This window comes from Vanacampus margaritifer, chromosome 8, assembly GCF_051991255.1.
Source record: "Vanacampus margaritifer isolate UIUO_Vmar chromosome 8, RoL_Vmar_1.0, whole genome shotgun sequence".
NCBI classification, from domain to species: domain Eukaryota; kingdom Metazoa; phylum Chordata; class Actinopteri; order Syngnathiformes; family Syngnathidae; genus Vanacampus; species Vanacampus margaritifer.
The window spans coordinates 13126101-13144376 of record NC_135439.1 but is presented as its reverse complement, the minus strand read 5'-3'; the positions used below and the strand labels follow the sequence as shown (position 1 = coordinate 13144376).

The 18276-nt window shown below is 36.4% G+C and overlaps 1 protein-coding gene across 3 annotated transcripts in view; it reads left to right on the top strand.

Moving 5' to 3' along the window:
* The window catches only part of slc4a8 (solute carrier family 4 member 8), a 36427-nt gene that overhangs the window by 15006 nt on the left and 3145 nt on the right, over positions 1 to 18276 (top strand). For 2 of the 3 annotated variants that reach the window (XR_013295019.1, XM_077572780.1), the window contains exons 6-24: positions 1933 to 2109; positions 3508 to 3599; positions 3739 to 3896; positions 3994 to 4081; positions 4156 to 4302; positions 4381 to 4481; positions 4991 to 5165; positions 6601 to 6734; positions 6813 to 7058; positions 8547 to 8652; positions 8846 to 9007; positions 11395 to 11508; positions 11587 to 11748; positions 12641 to 12892; positions 14074 to 14142; positions 15511 to 15684; positions 15752 to 15883; positions 15978 to 16081; positions 18086 to 18191. Coding sequence is in view for 2 of the 3 variants with exons in the window: in XM_077572780.1 (XP_077428906.1) it covers positions 1933 to 2109; positions 3508 to 3599; positions 3739 to 3896; positions 3994 to 4081; positions 4156 to 4302; positions 4381 to 4481; positions 4991 to 5165; positions 6601 to 6734; positions 6813 to 7058; positions 8547 to 8652; positions 8846 to 9007; positions 11395 to 11508; positions 11587 to 11748; positions 12641 to 12892; positions 14074 to 14142; positions 15511 to 15684; positions 15752 to 15883; positions 15978 to 16081; positions 18086 to 18191 (2699 nt within the window). In the remaining variant the exon portion in view is untranslated. The remainder of the gene's footprint in view (positions 1 to 1932; positions 2110 to 3507; positions 3600 to 3738; positions 3897 to 3993; positions 4082 to 4155; positions 4303 to 4380; positions 4482 to 4990; positions 5166 to 6600; positions 6735 to 6812; positions 7059 to 8546; positions 8653 to 8845; positions 9008 to 11394; positions 11509 to 11586; positions 11749 to 12640; positions 12893 to 14073; positions 14143 to 15510; positions 15685 to 15751; positions 15884 to 15977; positions 16082 to 18085; positions 18192 to 18276) is intronic. The other variant, XM_077572782.1, reaches the window with a different exon arrangement.

The window sequence follows — 18276 nt, the reverse complement described above, 5'->3', positions numbered from 1 at the left end:
TTCAGAAGCTGCACCAAAACGTATAAATGCGTTTTTGGGACCATGCATGTCAATATTTAAACTAGAACGTTTTGATATGTTTTGGGGAGCAAATGAGTTAATGATATTTCATCTATGTGAAGACACTCATCATGTTATGATTTGTCACCTTAACCCTATAAAGCTAAACGTGTCATATTTTAAATACAAGACATTTTGAGCCCTCTATTTCATGAGTATATTTTTTCCCATTAAAACCCTGACTTATATGATCTCACACATGCATTCCATGGATAATCCATTAGAGAGCAGAACCTACCAAAAGAAAAATTAGAGTCTCTTCTTTCATCAGGAAAGAAAAGTATATTTGTATGTGTTTCCATTTTGCAGCAATTAGCATTTGAATATAGCTAAGTTAAAACACTGGGGAAAATAGCCTTTTTGCTACATGGCCCTGGCTCATCTCTTATACTCTGCTGCCACCTGCTGGCCGTTTTTTGGGGGGAGGGGGGGGGGACTACCATTGCTTTAAGTGTTCTCTTCAGTTCAGAGGCTGCACCAAAACGTATAAATCCGTTTTTGGGACCATGCATGGCAATATTTAAACTAGAACGTTTTGATATGTTTTGGGGAGCAAATGAGTTAATGATATTTCATATATGTGAAGACACTCATCATGTTATGATTTGTCACCTTAACCCTATAAAGCTAAACGTGTCATATTTTAAATACAAGACATTTTGAGCCCTCTATTTCATGAGTATATTTTTTCCCATTAAAACCCTGACTTATATGATCTCACACATGCATTCCATGGATAATCCATTAGAGAGCAGTATCACCCAGTTGATGGCTTTTTCACCCACCTCGCAAGATCGCCACGGAGGAGGCGGGACTTCCGTCTTCCTGGTTTTCACACATCAGCTTTGTTTCCGTTTTTTGTTTGCACTGTGTTGCGAGTGTTTCAGTGGCCGGAAACAACGCTAATGTGTGGAACCCGGGAAGTCGCAAGTCCGTAGCATCTACATTGAGAAAGGAGAGACACCTATACTTATTAATAGTGGGAAATGTTCTTTCTGATTTTTTGGAAACATAAATATACGTATTTATTGTTACATTTTTGACAGTTATAAATGTACAAATTTAAAGCATTGTGACCGAATGTATCAAATATGACACAAATCAAAAGTGTGATTTTCCCCAAACATTTTTTATTTATTTTTTTGAAGGACCAATAAATACTTTATTTACGAAGAAGCTGAAATTTCTCTCATGTATTTCATGGTTCGGGTTTTATTGGGGTTAATTATAAACAAGGATTTGACAAGCAACAGAACCTCAGCAAGTGTTGGAAAAAATGGGGTAGAAAAATTGGGGGGAATCAACATCTATAATTTGAGTGAGTTCATTTATTGTTGAGGGTTCTCATGTAGCGGATAAACCAAAGTGTGAATTGTGTTTTATTTTCAGCCATGGTTCAGCTGTCCCCTTGTTGGTGGTCTAATTAGCAGGGCTGATTATTCTGGCACTGAACTGAACACGTCAGCACTGGCCTTGAGATGTGCTCAGGTTTCATGTGGAATGTGCGTGCGTGTGTGCGCGTACATGCAGACTGACTGCCTGACAGGAAAGTAGGGTAGAAAAGTTCAAATAATGACTCAGCATCTCAGAAAGGACAAAGTGGACGAAGACAAGGCAATGAGATTAAGATGTGCGGATGATTGGTAGGACAATTCAATTATTTAACAATGTCTGGAGAAATATGACTCTAGCAACAGAAATTAAAAGAAATTAATCCTTGTTGAAGGTTTTATAGGATTCAATAACTTTTATTACTGCCCACTTCATGAGGTACACCTGCACAGTCTTACAAGAAGCATCTTAAAACATCCTGCAATTTTTATTGTTGCACTTTGCATTCACACTTTTTTTTTTTCTTTCTGTGCGTCATAGACATGATCCTGGATCATCAGGAGGCGTCTCATGAGCTGGACGACAGCGTGAGGGTCAAAGTGCGAGACGCCTTGCTAAAGCGGCACCACCACCAGAATGAGAAGAAGAAGAACCTCATGCCCATCGTGCGCTCCATCGCCGAGGGGACTCGCAAACAGTCCGAGCCTCATCTGACAGGTTTTTATTGTACAACTTACTTACTTTTTTTTTTTTATCTGATTTTTGATCATCTGATTTACTGTGTCCATCACAATTGTTCGCCTCTAATGTAAGCATGAGATTGCTAATGAGTTTTATTGAATACAAATTTGGTGTGTTTGTTGTTCAACACAGGCCAAAAATCTCTTTTTGTTTTTGTTTTGCTCTTTTGTTTTTTTCATAAATAAAACATCATTCAAAAGATATTTATAACTTGAGCTCCTTATTGTTTTTTTTTTTTACTAAAGTAGCAGGTGTCAAGGACATTTAGTACATTGCCTCACAAGTTCATTAAAGTACCACCTAGAGTTGTCAAAATTAATTAATTGACCGACAAGTAATCAATTTTGAAATTAACTGACTATTTTAATAATCGAGTAATCATTTGGAGCCATTTTTTAATTTAAAATTGTCCAAATCCTCTGATTTCAGCATATCAATAGTAATTGTTCACTGATTTCTGTCGTCCTTGATGAAAGAACACATTTGCAAACATCTGTTTTTACTTTGGAAAACAATGACCAAACATAGTAAAACATGAATCCACCTTCTTTTTTTTTTTAAATCACCATGTGAATACGAAGTATAAAATAAACACCAATCACTGTACAGTACAGTAATCAGGGGAAGAAAATGCTTTTGTAATACACTTCAATGCAAAATTAAAATGAGTCGATTAATCGATTGAATAATCGATAGATTAATCTAATCTAAAAATATTTGAAAGTGACAGCACTAGTAACACCAAATGTAAGGTTTAGGTCAAAGCTTCCCAAAATTGACAGCATGGATTACTAAAAAACATTTTTCTGTTGGGTTTTAGAAGTTAGGATATTTCTCATTTTATTTTTATGTTATGTTTCTGTAATGGTTAACAGTAAAAGTTGAATTCAGTTTGAAGTTCCCCCTCTCTATTATAAAATAGTAAAATTACAAGAGCACGCTGAAATTGAAATTAAGTCTTTTCATGACGGGTGCTCTACTATCATAAACATTTAGAGATTCCTTAATAGGTTACACTGCCGTTAAAACCTTGCATTTCTTGTTAACTCATTCACTGCCAGCCCAGTAAAAGTCGATCTTTTGACGTCTATAGCCGTCAATGGCAGTGAATGAGTTAATATTGCGTGTCTAGGGATGTCTCGTAATGGCATCTAAAAATGTTTCATGAATACAATTCATTTTTGTTCATCTGGTGTTACGTCCCAAATTCCTAGTCCCAAATATGAGACATTATAACCATATTGCTCTGGATTGAGAAAAGTGGCAAAACTTTTGCACTTTAAACCACCACCCACAAAGTATTTGCCTATTAAAAACATACTGCACCGAATAAATCCCGTGCCCTTTTCCACTCGTCTTGTTCCTCACACACAGCTGGGTCAGCCACATCTCCCCAGCCTGTGCCCGTTACAGAGCCACCTAAGAACGGAGCAGGTCAGGAAGGTCACCAAGTGGACCTCAGCAAGGTAAAATAGTATTTAGTCCCAGTGCTTATTGTATGCATTTACAAATTCCTCTGCAGCTCATATGTTTTGTCGTCTGTCAACAATCAAACTAATCATGTTTGCTAAAAAAAAAAAAAAAATTGTAAATGTTTTTTATCAGGTGGATCTCCACTTCATGAAGAAAATCCCCGAGGGAGCAGAAGCATCCAACGTGCTGGTCGGAGAGCTGGATTTCCTGGAGAGGCCCGTTGTGGCCTTTGTTCGCCTCTCCCCCGCCGTGCTTCTCACCGGCCTCACCGAGGTGCCCATACCCACCAGGTACTATAAATAGCCACGCACATGAACAACACTTCCAATGGTGTACATTCAGTAGCGCGGACATGAAATTCTGCACTCTGCCAACTCATCCTTTTAGGTTCCTCTTCATTCTCCTGGGCCCAGATGGAAAAGCTCAGCAGTACCATGAGATCGGGCGCTCGATGGCAACCATTATGACGGATGAGGTCACTTTTTTTGCTCTATTGAGGTAACAATAACATGCTAGCAGACTAGCATCTTTGACACTTGTGTGGTCCAGATCTTCCACGGTGTCGCTTACAAGGCAAAGGACAAAAGTGACCTTCTGGCTGGGATCGATGAGTTCCTGGACCAGGTGACTGTCTTGCCACCAGGGGAGTGGGACCCTTCTATCCGTATTGAGCCGCCCAAAAATGTCCCATCTCAGGTAGGTACACATTTTGAGCAGCTGCACCAGCAAAGCAATATACTGACGATAGTTTGCTTTGGTTTTGTGTAATTGAAGGAGAAGAGGAAGATGCCTGGTGTCCCTAATGGCACAGCGTACCAGGTAGAGGAAGATCCACACGCAGAGCACCATGGACCGGAGCTGCAAAGAACTGGAAGGTGATACACTGCCATGCGCCTAAAAAATTTTATGCAAATGTTATTTTTCTTGTTTTTTCCCTAAATAATCGCCGAAAATGACAGCGTCATTTTCAAATGGTGCATCTTTAGATAATGTCTATGCTGACATCTCAGTAGTTCTCAATTTATTTTTGCACCCTCCCAACTCTCCGCTGCAACTATAAATAATATCATTTGTCTATAAAATTGTGACATATACTTCTGCAGGGGAACATTGCCTAACGATGAGAGCGCCACTGCCACCTACTGCAGTGGATGTGCAATTACACTTTATTCTCGTCCGTTCCCTGAAATCACTCAAAGTCTTCCTAAAAGACTAAAATATTCACTTTCTGTCTTTGCAATGGCCACATGTCCCATTAATTTTGTTGTTATTGCATCTTCAAAATGTTAAACACGTTTTAAATGGAAAATGCAAATGGCAACGTTCGACGCAGGCATACATAACGTTCACTATGTGCACTTTGTTCCCTTTGTGTTACGACCAGGTTGTTTGGTGGTCTGATAATGGACATCAAAAGGAAAGCTCCTTTTTATCTGAGTGACTATAAAGATGGTCTGAGCCTGCAGTGCGTGGCCTCCTTCCTCTTCCTCTACTGCGCCTGCATGTCTCCTGTCATCACCTTCGGAGGGCTGCTTGGAGAGGCAACAGAGGGGCGCATTGTAAGGGCAGACACTTGCACAGAATGTTTATATTCCTAAGCAATGTGCATGAGAAAAAGAACACAATATTGATGCGTATTGTTGTTCAACTCGTTCACTGCCATTGACGGCTATAGACGTCCCAAATTCATTTGAAGGCTTTTTATTAGTTAAACATTTTTTTCCACTTTTGTTAACAAGAGTATGAAAACCTAGATATTTTTTGGGGGTACATTTAGAACAGATATAAAATTTGTGATTAATCGTGAGTCAACTAATGAAATCATTTTTTTTAAGGCCGATACCAATTATTAGCAGTCAAGAAGACCGATAACCATTATTTCAAGCCGATATTCATTTGCAGTAAAAGCGAAAATATTAGCATCAAAATTAAAAACATGTCTTTTACTTTTAACTCATTCACTCCCAGCCATTTTCACTGAAGCAACCCCCTTCGCTCCCGGCTGTTTTATTGGATTTTGACAGATTTTGCAAGGCCCACAGAATATTGTGTTCTATTGCTATAAAAACATGAAAACTAACAAAAGAAAGATTAGAGTTTCTTCTTTCTTCAGGAAAAAAGTGTGTTTCTATCTGTTTCCGTTTTGCAGCAATTAGCATTAGAATATAGCTTAAGTTTCGTCGTTATTCACAAATCTGTATAAACTGTGGGTAAATGAGCTTGTTTGCAACATGGCCCTGGTTGATCTCTTATACTCTGCTGCCACCTGCTGTCTGTTTTTGTAATTACTACCATTGCTTCACCCGTTCTTTGCATTTTAGAGGCTGCATCAAAGACTTCTGTATGCTCTAGCATTTAAAAAAAAACACATTAAAAAAAAACATTAAAATAAAAAAAACGTTTAAATACGTCTTTGGGACACTTAAAACATTTAAAATAGAACATATTTATAAGTTTTGGGGAGCAAATGAGTTAAACATATACAAAATTGACAGCTTTGTTTAAAAATTATAACAAAAATTGCAGGGAGCTTTCAGGATAATCACCATGTAGCAAGCTAAATTAAAAACAAAGCAAGTATTGCAAAATTTCAACAATTAAAAAAAATATATATATATATATATATATATATAAAGCGTCGGGAGTTCTCAGTGTCAGCATCTTTTTAAAAAAAGTAGAAATTTAAATAAATCCATAAATTAAAATTCCCTGTATCTCACTGAGCGACAAATTCATGTGAATGTAGCTAATTTGGGGTTTTCGTCAGGGTTCGTAAAAGGTTTCAAAAGATCTTCGCAGACACTGACAAATTGGCTGAACATGTTGGAAATGTCTTTGTGACAAGTAAAACCCGTCTTTGAACATCTTACAAATCCTGATGAAAACCCTAAATTCGCATATTTGGCATTTTGACAAATATTGACACCTATAGTCGACCCGGCCAATAATCTGTCCGTCTCTAATATTGTAAACAAGGTGTGTTTTGTACTCCAGAGTGCCATTGAGTCCTTACTTGGTGCCTCCATGACTGGCATAGCCTACTCACTGTTTGCTGGCCAGCCTCTCACGATTTTGGGCAGCACAGGACCGGTGTTGGTGTTTGAGAAAATCCTCTTCAAATTCTGCAAGTATGTATCAAATAAGCGTAGCCTTAGTCACATCTTTGTATTCTCTGTTTGATATGTGTTGTTTATTGGACTCTTTAGGGACTACACCCTTTCCTACCTGTCTCTAAGGGCCTGCATTGGCCTGTGGACGGCACTGTTGTGTCTGTTGCTTGTTGCCACAGACGCCAGCTCTCTGGTTTGCTACATCACTCGCTTCACAGAGGAGGCCTTTGCCGCCCTCATCTGCATCATCTTCATCTACGAGGCCTTGGAGAAGCTGATCCACCTGGGCGAGATCTACCCCTTCAACGCTCACAGTGATCTGGACAAGCTGACACTGGCATAGTGAGGAACACAGATTGTGGATCTCTTGGCAGAATTTTTAAGAATTGATAACAAGCATAAATAATGTGTTTGTGCATGAGCAATAATGCATTCACTGCCGTTGACGGCTATAAACGTCAAAAATTAATTTTAACTATTTCTATTAGTTTAAATTTGTTTTCCCATTTTTGTTAACAAAAGTATGAAAACCTAGAATTTTTTTATTGTACATTTAGAACAGATATGAAATTTGGGATTAATCGTGAGTTAACTAATGAAGTCATGCGATTAATTACGATTAAAAACTTTAAGCGCCTGACGCCCTGAATTTTTTATCTTTTCTTCTTCTTTTTTAATTCATTCACTGCCATTGATAGCTATAAACGTCCAAAAATCATTTTAACTATTTCTATTAGTTAAAAAAAAATATCTCACTTTTGTTAACAAGAGTATGAAAACCTAGAATTTTTTTACTGTACATTTAGAACCGATATAAAATTTGTGATTAATCGTGAGTTAATTAATGAAGTCATGCGATTAATTACGATTAAAAACTTTAATTGCCTGACGCCCCGAATTTTTTATCTTTTTTCTTTTTTTTTATTCATTCACTGCCATTAATAGCTATAAACGTCAAAAAATCATTTTAACTATTTCTATCAGTTAAATTTTTTTCCCACTTTTGTTGACAAGCGTATGAAAACCTAGAATTTTTTTATTGGACATTTAGAACCGATATAAAATTTGGGATTAATCGTGAGTTAACTAATGAAGTCATGCGATTAATTACGATTAAAAACTTTAATTGCCTGACGCCCCGAATTTTTTATCTTTTCTTCTTTCTTTTTTATTCATTCACTGCCATTGACAGCTATAAACGTCAAATAAATCATTTTAACTATTTCTATCAGTTTAAATTTTGTTCCCCACTTTTGTTGACGAGAGTATGAAAACCTAGATTTTTTTTATTGTACATTTAGAACAGATATGAAATTTGTGATTAATCGCGAGTTAACCAGTGAAGTCATGCGATTAATTATGATCAAAAACTTTGACGCCCCGAATTTTTTATCTTTTTTTTTCTTTTTTTAATTCATTCACTGCCATTGACAGCCATAAATGTCAAAAAATCATTTTAACTATTTCTATCAGTTTAAATTTTGTTCCCCACTTTTGTTGACAAGAGTATGAAAACCTAGATTTTTTTTATTATACATTTAGAACCGATATAAAATTTGGGATTAATCGTGAGTTAACTAGTGAAGTCATGCGATTAATTACAATTTTAAAAAAAATTATCGCCTCTTGCCCCTAATTTTTTATAAAAAAAAAAATTAATTTATGCCAGTGAATGAGTTAATAATAATAATAATCCTGTATGTCTTTCAATTTCCCTCTTTTGCTATGGGATTTATTTATTTTTTTAAATAGATTAGTGGCGGACCAGCATCTTTAGAGGTGTACATGATTCTGATAAACTGATCGCAATTGTGCTCTCTCTGACTTTAGCTGCCAGTGTACAGAGCCTGATAGTCCGAGCAATAAAACCTTAGAACTGTGGAGCGAGAGAAACATCACAGCTTCTTCTGTTTCTTGGGCCAATCTCACCGTCAAGGTAATCTAATCATGTCCAAGTTGTCCACAAAAAAGCATTTTCTTTTGCATGTTTGCATTTGTTAACAAGCAACCTTCGGTCACTCGTTCCCTCACCGGAGCTGCTGTTTAGTTTACTTACCAGTTTCCATCCTCTCAGGAGCAACTCGCAAGAAGTCTTTGCATCTCGAGACAAACTTGTCCTCTTTCTACAGGAGTGTGTGAGTCTGCAGGGGCACTTTGTAGGGACGTCGTGCGGCCATCATGGTCCCTACACCCCAGATGTCCTCTTCTGGTCTGTCATCTTGTTCTTCTCCACTTTCTTTCTGTCAGCGTTCCTCAAACAGTTCAAAACGAGTCGCTACTTCCCCACCAAGGTAATCAGCAGAAAGGTGCTGGATACTTCACTTTATTTGGCACACCAAAGCAAATAAAATGGGTCTTCCTCCTGTTACTTTCATTTGAGAAGAATAGCTGTACCGAAATGGAAATGTTCATTAATATTTAGCAAATACAAGCATATTTTTCGCCAAATCCATTCATAGCAAAACTGAGCAATTGTTCTATACTGAAATCACAGGTGTCAAACTCAAGGCCCGCCGCATCTTTTTATGTGACAAATTCCATGATCCTTGCCAAAATATGTGCCAAAATTTCAAATTGTACAATTATTGTAAATAATAATGTAATTTATTTTTTTATTTTTTTATTTTATTAAGTCCTCTCTCAACATACTGAACGGTGTCCTTGAGTGCCAAGAAAGGCGCCTCTAAATATAATGCATTATTATTATTATTATTATTATTATTATTATTATTGTTATTATTTTCGTAGGAGAGGAAATATGTTAGACAGGACTGATATGTAGGTATAAACAAAGCTGAGAATAATTATATACAAACTTGTATTTATACGAGTGATTATGTCTTTTGTAGTATTTTTGTGTTATTCATTTATAAGGACATAATTGGTATATTATGTTCGTTTTTTTCATGTAAACTTGTAACAGTTAGGGTTATACTTGTTTGTATAAGCTATACGTTATAAAATGTCAAAACGGGGGGCTTTAGGACCCAGATGCGGGAAGGCAGAGCAAGGAGGCAGAGGTGTAGTCCAAAAAAAGGGATTTAATTTCTAAAGTTCAAAAACATAAAACAAAGCATGAACTTGAACTTAAACAAAAGAGGGAACAAAAAACAGACAGCAACAAAACATGAACTTGAACTAGAACTTGGGAGGGAACCGAAAACAGGCAGCATGCCATGAGGACAAACGTACATACCACAATGCACCAACACAGACAGAGGAGAGACAGCAGACTAAATACACCAACACTAATGACGCAACAAGACACACCTGGACCAGACACAAGTGGCTGAGGGCACTGATTGGACAACACAAGGAAGGGCAGGGTCACAATTAACAAGACAAGGAAAACACACAAGGAAAGCAGAAACTGAACATGACAGAACCAAAACATGACATAAAAGGGAAGGAGTTAAAAAAGTTTAGACTTTTTCCTACTCTTTTTCCGAACATGTGTAAATGCTTTGTGTTGTTGATGTTTTTTTAATTCAATTTAATTGTATTTATTTGTTATATATATGTTTGGAATTCATTATTTTTTATTATTAATATCATTATTATTATTATTAAATTGTGCATGAATTTTTGGTTATCCTTTTTTACAGTAACTTCAGCAAACTATTATCCTTGACTTCTGATTTCAAAATTTGTAATCCATTAATTTGTATATGTAATATATGCATCTGTATATGTAATAGTTAGACATTTATTTGGTTTCATGTGGCATGCAACACATAAGGGCCCGCCACAAAAATGAGTTTGACAACCTTGACCTAAACCCTGCCACGATTTTCCACGACCTTTGATTTCAAATTGCATTTATTTTTAATACAACGTACGTTGTCATTCACAAGTTTGAAGTCATTTAGAAATATCCTTAGCTTTTTGTTTTTCCGTGAAGATATTCTTAAAGGGACAGTGTGTATAATTTTTTTTATTTTCAATGTTCATTCATTTTTATAACCTACTAATTTAAATAATATGGTCTATCAGATAAACATACTTTTTTTAAATATAATCATAGGCCTAGTAATTGCAAATTATAGGTCGTGTCACACCTTACAAGAGGCTAAGATGTTTCGCCGCCATCTTTCCACTACAATACCCAAAGGAGAAGAATTTAGTATGGTAATTGGTGGTAGGCTTACGAAGTGTGGTCTCTCACTCTCTCACTCTCTCTCTCTCTCTCTCTCTCTCTCTCTCTCTTTGAACTTAGGTCGTTGCATTCTTTTAGTTCACCATTAGATGGCAACACCTTCTACACACTGTCTGTTTAAATTAATCAATCAAACAAACAAAAAAGTGTTTGTTCTTTTGAAAATAGGGACATTTCTAGGTGAAACCCCGCCTTTTTTTTGAATGGTAATTTTTAAATATAAATATGTATTTTCTTAGAAAATATTTTCTGGATAATGCAATTGGCAAATGTGTTTATTTAATAATATGGTGAGTTGACTATACATTTATATGGAAAGCATAACTACCACGACTACATGTGGCCTGTCATGAAAAAAAAGTTTGACCCCTCTGAGATATTTTGTGCAAAGAAGAAAGTAGGAACTTGCAATCTCCTCTTTAGCCCCAACTAAAATGGATTCAAAATGATATTTATCAGGTTTAGGTGAGGCACACATTAGTCGTCGCATTTCTTTTAAGTGGTCTTTCCGTATGCCATCAGGTGCGATCCATGATCAGCGACTTTGCCGTCTTCCTCACCATTGTCGTCATGGTGTTCCTCGACTACGTCATCGGCGTACCCTCCCAGAAGTTAAAGGTCCCCAGCAAATTCCAGGTCAATTGGGAAAACCTTCACATTTCTGTAAAACAGATCCGATTACATTTGCATCTTGTGAATATGTTCCTCCATTAGCCCACCAGAGATGACAGAGGGTGGCTGATCAACCCAATAGGTCGTAACCCCTGGTGGACGATCCTGGCATCTTCTATCCCTGCTCTTCTCTGCACCATCCTCATCTTCATGGACCAACAGATAACCGCAGTCATCATCAACCGCAAAGAACACAAACTGCTGGTACTTAAACTCATTCAAGTTGTACTTTAGCATGAGTGTTGTTGACCCACAAACTCATGCACTCCCAGCCATTTCCACTAAAGCAACCCCCTTCGCTCCCGGCTGTTTTACTGGATTTTGACTGATTTTGCAAGGCCCAAAGAATATTGCAAACATGGAACCTACCAAAAGAAAGCTTAGAGTCTAAGTTTCATCATTATTCACAAATTTGTTATAAACAAAAAAGGAGGGGAAAGAGCTTGTTTGCAACATGGCCCTGGTTGATCTCTTATACTCTGCCGCCACCTGCTGGCCGTTTTTGTCATAACTACCATTGCTTCAAGCGTTCTCTTCAGTTCAGATGCTGCATCAAAGCCTTCTGTATGCTCTAGCATTTAAAAAAAAATTATTATTTTTTTAAAAAACGTTTAAATATGTCTTTGGGACATTTAAAAACATTTAAAATAGAACATATTTATAAGTTTTGGGGAGCAAATGAGTTAAACATATACAAAATTGACAGCTTTGTCTAAAAATTATAACAAAAATTGCAGGGAGCTTTCAGGATAATCACCACGTAGCAAGCTAAATTAAAAACAAAGTAAATAGTTGCAAAATTTAAAAAAAAAAAATATATATATATATATATATATATATATATATATATATATATATATATATATATATATATATATATATATATATATATATATATATATAAAGTGTCGGGAGTTCTCAGTGTCACCATCTGTTTTATACATAAATAAAGAAAAACATATAAATATGTCTTTGGGAGCACGGTAATACTTAAAATATATACTTTTTTTTTTGGAGCAAATTAGTTAAAAATCAAGAAATTAAATAAAAAAATTGAAGTGACGTTTGACTTAAAATGTTCATCTGTGTTTCCCAGAAAGGTTGCGGGTACCACTTGGATCTCCTGATGGTGGGGATGATGCTTGCCGTGTGCTCCATCATGGGTTTGCCGTGGTTCGTCGCCGCAACTGTCTTGTCCATCTCGCACGTGAACAGTTTGAAGCTGGAGTCGGAGAGCTCAGCTCCAGGAGAGCAGCCTCGTTTTCTGGGCATAAGAGAGCAGAGGCTCACTGGCCTGGTCATCTTCTTGCTCATGGGATGCTCTGTATTTATGACTGGAGCACTTCAGGTGAGTGCTGCCACTATCTGGTTGTCACATAAATTTGAGAGAGAGAGCATGACTTTAAAGTAGGTGCGTGAGGGGGTTAAAATTTTTAATTGTATTTTTTTTTTTCTGGATAGCTCAGTATTGTTCATTCGGTAATTTTACCGATTTGACATGTCATCATCATTGCTCTCCTTTTTTATTTATTTTATTTTATTTATTTTTTTATTTTTTAATCGTAATTAATCACATGACTTCAATAGTTAACTCACAACTAATCGCAAATTTTATATCTTTTCTAAATAAACAATAAAATATGTTTTCTATGGTTTCATACTCAACGTAAAAGTTTGGGGGAAATGTTAAACTAATAGAAATATGGCTGCATCTTTTAGTCATTGGTACAATACTTTTGTAATAATTCATAAAATTTAGTTAATATTAAAAAGATGTACTTTACTGTAAAAAACGTGTGTGATATTTATTTGTGTTGAGGTCATTTTTCTACCACTAGATGGCATGATTTCATTTGTAAGACATTGGTAACAATCAGTGCATTTTTCTTTTCATATGAAGAGCTATCTCATCTTTAACATGAACTAACTTGTGAAATTCTGCACATTTTTAAAATAGTAAAATACAACTTGACTCCAGTCTCCACAAATATATGCATTAATATTAAATGTATTACTGCTAAATTTTGACGTGGACATGTCTGCTGCATTGCGACTACAATTCCCCCAGTACAGGCTTTCCATAATAATTCATAAAATTTAGTTACAATTTTAAAGATGTATTGTACTGTAAAAAACGTGTGTGATATTTATTTGTGTTGAGGCCATTTTTCTACCACTAGATGGCATGATTTCATTTGTAAGACATTGGTAACAATCAGTGCATTTTTCTTTTCATATGAAGAGCTATCTCATCTTTAACATGAAGTAACTTGTGAAATTCTGCACATTTTTAAAATTGTAAAATAAAACTTGACTCCAGTCTCCAGAAATATATGCATTAATATTAAATGTATTACTGCTCAATTTTGACGTGGACATGTCTGCTGCAGTGCGACCAGTACAGGCTTTACATATCACGTTAATCACGTGTTAAAAAAAAATGAGTGGCGTTAAAGGAACTCCAAATTAACACAATAATTTTGACAGCCCTACTAAAAAGATTTTTTTAAATATCTTTTCTTCACTCAGTTCATTCCAATGCCGGTGTTATATGGCGTCTTCCTCTACATGGGAGCCTCATCCTTGAAGGGCATCCAGGTACTGTATTATGTGACATATACACTCACTTCTCTTAATGTTAATAAATGCACTAATAAAAATATAAAGTATATATATCTGATGATGTCATATATATAATACATATATAATACAGCTCCAGTATTGGATGTCATAATATTGCGGCTCGTGATTACATGGCTTAACTAGAAAAATTCCCGCGGAAATTTTGAATGGGACTGCTGACTCTTGTAAATGAGTTGAACAGTTTAAAATTTAAACGACTGGAATCGGTCAAGAAATGTGGAAGTTAACCATAATCAACATCAACTAAAAGTATCTCACTGCCCCTTTAAGAAAAATGCACTTTTCACGCACACACATTTGACTTGGAGACGTCACGCACCCACATTCCATTGATATTGTATGAGAGACGCACACCTCGAACAAAAGCTTCTCACGACTAAACGGTTCAAGATGCAGATTCAAGAAATGGCTCGTTAGAACGGCAAGGGTTTGGGGAACGCGAGCATGTTCTCACTTTTTTAATCGGATGAAAAATGAACCAAATGAGAGCAGGTTGAAAACTTATGATTTATCCAAAATGAAGAGGAAAAAGGAGGCAAATTTAACATGGAAAAGATAGGCGAGTTAGTCCGACTTCTCCTCGCTTAAAGTGAAAATAAAGGTACTAAATGACACCTTAGCCAAATAAAAGTTAGTTTGTCTGAAAGAAGAGACTTGTCACTACAAAATGTGAGAATTTGATGTCTAGTGAGCAAAGATTGTGGCCATGGTGACGAGTTGAAGTGAAACTTATGACTTTTGGAAATATATTTTTTTGGTTCCCGCCACTCAAAGCCTAATTGCTCCACAGAGTGTAATAGAAGGCTATTTCACTCACTGTCTTTGAACCCGCACAGGGGGGAGAGCTTTCATTCCTTAAAATAAATTTCGACACTGAGCTAAAGATGGGAAAAATTGCTACAAAATGAGTTAAAATTCATATCGGTCGGATAACGTATGCGCGCGCAGCGTGTCTTGGAAAAAGGTGCTTGATCTGTAATTTGTCCCCCCCTTTCTCCATTCATTTCCTATGGGAGTTTTTTGGGAGTTTTTGGGGAATTGCGTCGCCATGGTAACTCAGAATTCCTAGAAAAGTAATGCTGCACCGAGTCAGATCGAGCCGCATCGTTTGATACGCCATTTGTCCCGGTGCGATCTACGGTACGGGCCGCATTTTTGCGGAGAAATCTGGGGAATTTCTAGGGTGGAGAGTAATATGTGCTGCTTTCAGCAGTCCCATAATTAGATAAAGTGTTAACAGCTGTTCTCTCTTGCTCAGCGTCTGGCATACATAATAAGTCTTGCATTCATGCATATACATAAATCTTAATATCTGGGCCACAGTTCTTTGACCGTCTGAAGTTGTTTGGGATGCCGGCCAAGCACCAGCCAGACTTCATCTACTTGCGTCACGTGCCCTTGAGGAAGGTTCATCTGTTCACGCTCACCCAGCTGACCTGTCTCGTGCTTCTCTGGGTCATCAAGACGTCACCTGCCGCTATCGTCTTCCCCATGATGGTGAGCTGGCGAAGTCACGACAGATGGAATGGAGAAATACTCTGTTATTGAGCGCCGTTGTGTGCAGGTGCTGGCTCTGGTGTTCATCCGCAAACTGCTGGATCTGTGTTTCTCTAATCGGGAGCTCAGCTACCTGGATGATCTCATGCCGGAATGGAAGAAAAAAAACCTTGATGATGCTTCCAAAAAGATTGAGGAGGTAATTGAAATGGAAAATGTGAAAGCTCCATTGGAAGGGGGGTGGGGGGTGGGGACCATACACATATTGATCCTGCATGTTCCTGTTGGTGCAGGAGACGCAAGTTATGCTGAGTACAAAAAGTGAAGACGCTCCAATTGTTCACATTCCCCTGGAGAGCAGTGAACCAGTGCAGGCCTCAAGGGCCCATGACCCCAGGTGAGTGTGACCCAAGGGCCTCACATCCATAAGAAAATTCAGCCTTCTGTATTTGTGTGTGGAAAGAAGTTCTCATTAACGTCATCACTATTATTATTACAGTTCTTAGTGAGATCATGGTGATCTTTTATTTATTTATTTTGTTTGCTTTGTGGCATCAATGTTAACTTTGGGTCTGCGGGATCAAGACCCAAAGCTGTCAAAAAGAAAAGGAAAAAATATATATCGATTGTATTTATCTGGTCATTTTAAATGTGCAACTCCAACCTCTTTGAGGCATAATAATAATAATAATAATTCTAGTGTGATTTTTACATCACTCTGCAGCTGTTATTTAACTTGTCATGAATTTGATATATTTATCAAACCGATTTCCGGTTTTAAAAAGTCATGGTTTTAATAACTGTTAATACTGGCTGTCACCAGTAATAAGCTCTTCGTTTCATTTTTTGGAGGAGACTTGTAAGCAGGGCACAATATGATTGGCTGCTTGCAGAGTTGAGTAAACTAGCTGCCTGTTGACGTTAATTGCCTCCAATTAACTTTTTTCCCTCCTCTGTGATCAGAGAAGGGAGGAAGAGGGTGGATGGAGGGACACAAATGCCTTCTGATTCATGTGACCCCACAAGCCTGTTCTAAAAATAGCTCACCAGTGATGGGACACTGTGACTTACTAAGAAGAATTACAACAGAAGAATGTTGACATTCATTTATTTACTTCAACTTAACATGGTGCAAATATGTTATATTTTTTATGTAGCAAATATTCTACATTTTGTTCAAAAATTAAATAGATTGTGTTTAGTGGATGGGGGGGAATACTCTTACTATTTTTTAAAGGTCATTTTAGAGGTATAATTTTTATACATAGGAACAAAATTAAAAATAATAAATAAATACATGAATAAAAGTGAAATTAAAAATCAATATATATACTGTATATTTATATATATATATATATATATATATATATATATATATATATATATATATTAGGGGTTGTTAGAAAAAATCGATTGAATATATCATGATATTACAGTGCGCAATTCTCAAATCGATTCGATATGCGACTGAATCGATTTTTAAACATACATTTTTTATGGAAATATTCAACAAAACGTCTTACTTAGGGTTAGGATTCACACATAAAGCATGGAAGAATGTTATATTAATGGAACATTAAGCCTTAATATTTTATTTCAGTGCTGTTCAAACATGAAACAGACCGCAACCTGTTTGTTGAATACAGTAGCTCAGTTATAAGCCAGAATTTTCAGATAAATAAATAAATTTTCATACAAATCTTACAGTGTACATGTACAATTTTACTGATTAGTATTTTCCAAATTTGAGTACAAAAAAATTGCAATAATCAATTCATAGATTTGTATCGGGTTTAATCGGTATCGAATCGAATCGTGACCTATGAATCGTGATATGAATCGAATCGCCAGATACTAGGCAATTCGCACTAATAATATAAATACATAAATATTTATCATACCAATTCAATAACATTTCATGACGGATGTCATGCTGACAGCATCTGCAGCATGAAATAAATAAATATGAGAGCGGAGCCTTTTTTATTTATTGATTGACATTAATTACATTTATTTTTGTATTTATTTCCGCATTTATTTGGGGAATCTTGTTTTTTATTTTGGTTTTTACTTGTATTTATTTATCTTATTTTTTGGTTTTACTTACATGTATTTATTTTTTGTGTTTAATTTTTGATATATATTTTTTATTTTCACTTTAATTTATTTATTTATTTATTCATTTATGTATTTTTCATTTGGGCAGTGTCGGTCCTCCATACATAATTGCATCATTACAATTGGAAGCCAGCAAATGTGATTTGTGTGTTTTCTGTATGTTGTTATACAACAAATATAAACGTCTTATCCATGTTTACGTGGACACCGTCTTAATTGTCTTTCCTTTCCTGCACATGTACAGTATGTTTGCACTAACCCTCCTCACCTCCTCGCTCCCCAGGTGCGATCCCTCTGATATTAATATATCTGACGAAATGTCTAAAACCACCATGTGGAAATCTCTCAGCTCCAATCAAAAGGACTCTCGTCCTGTATCTGCTAAGAAGGCAAGACTAGACCCCTCATTCTGTTCCCTGTCTCTGTCCATGTCGTTTGAAGCTGAACTGTGCACGCTGCTCTCTAAACTTGATT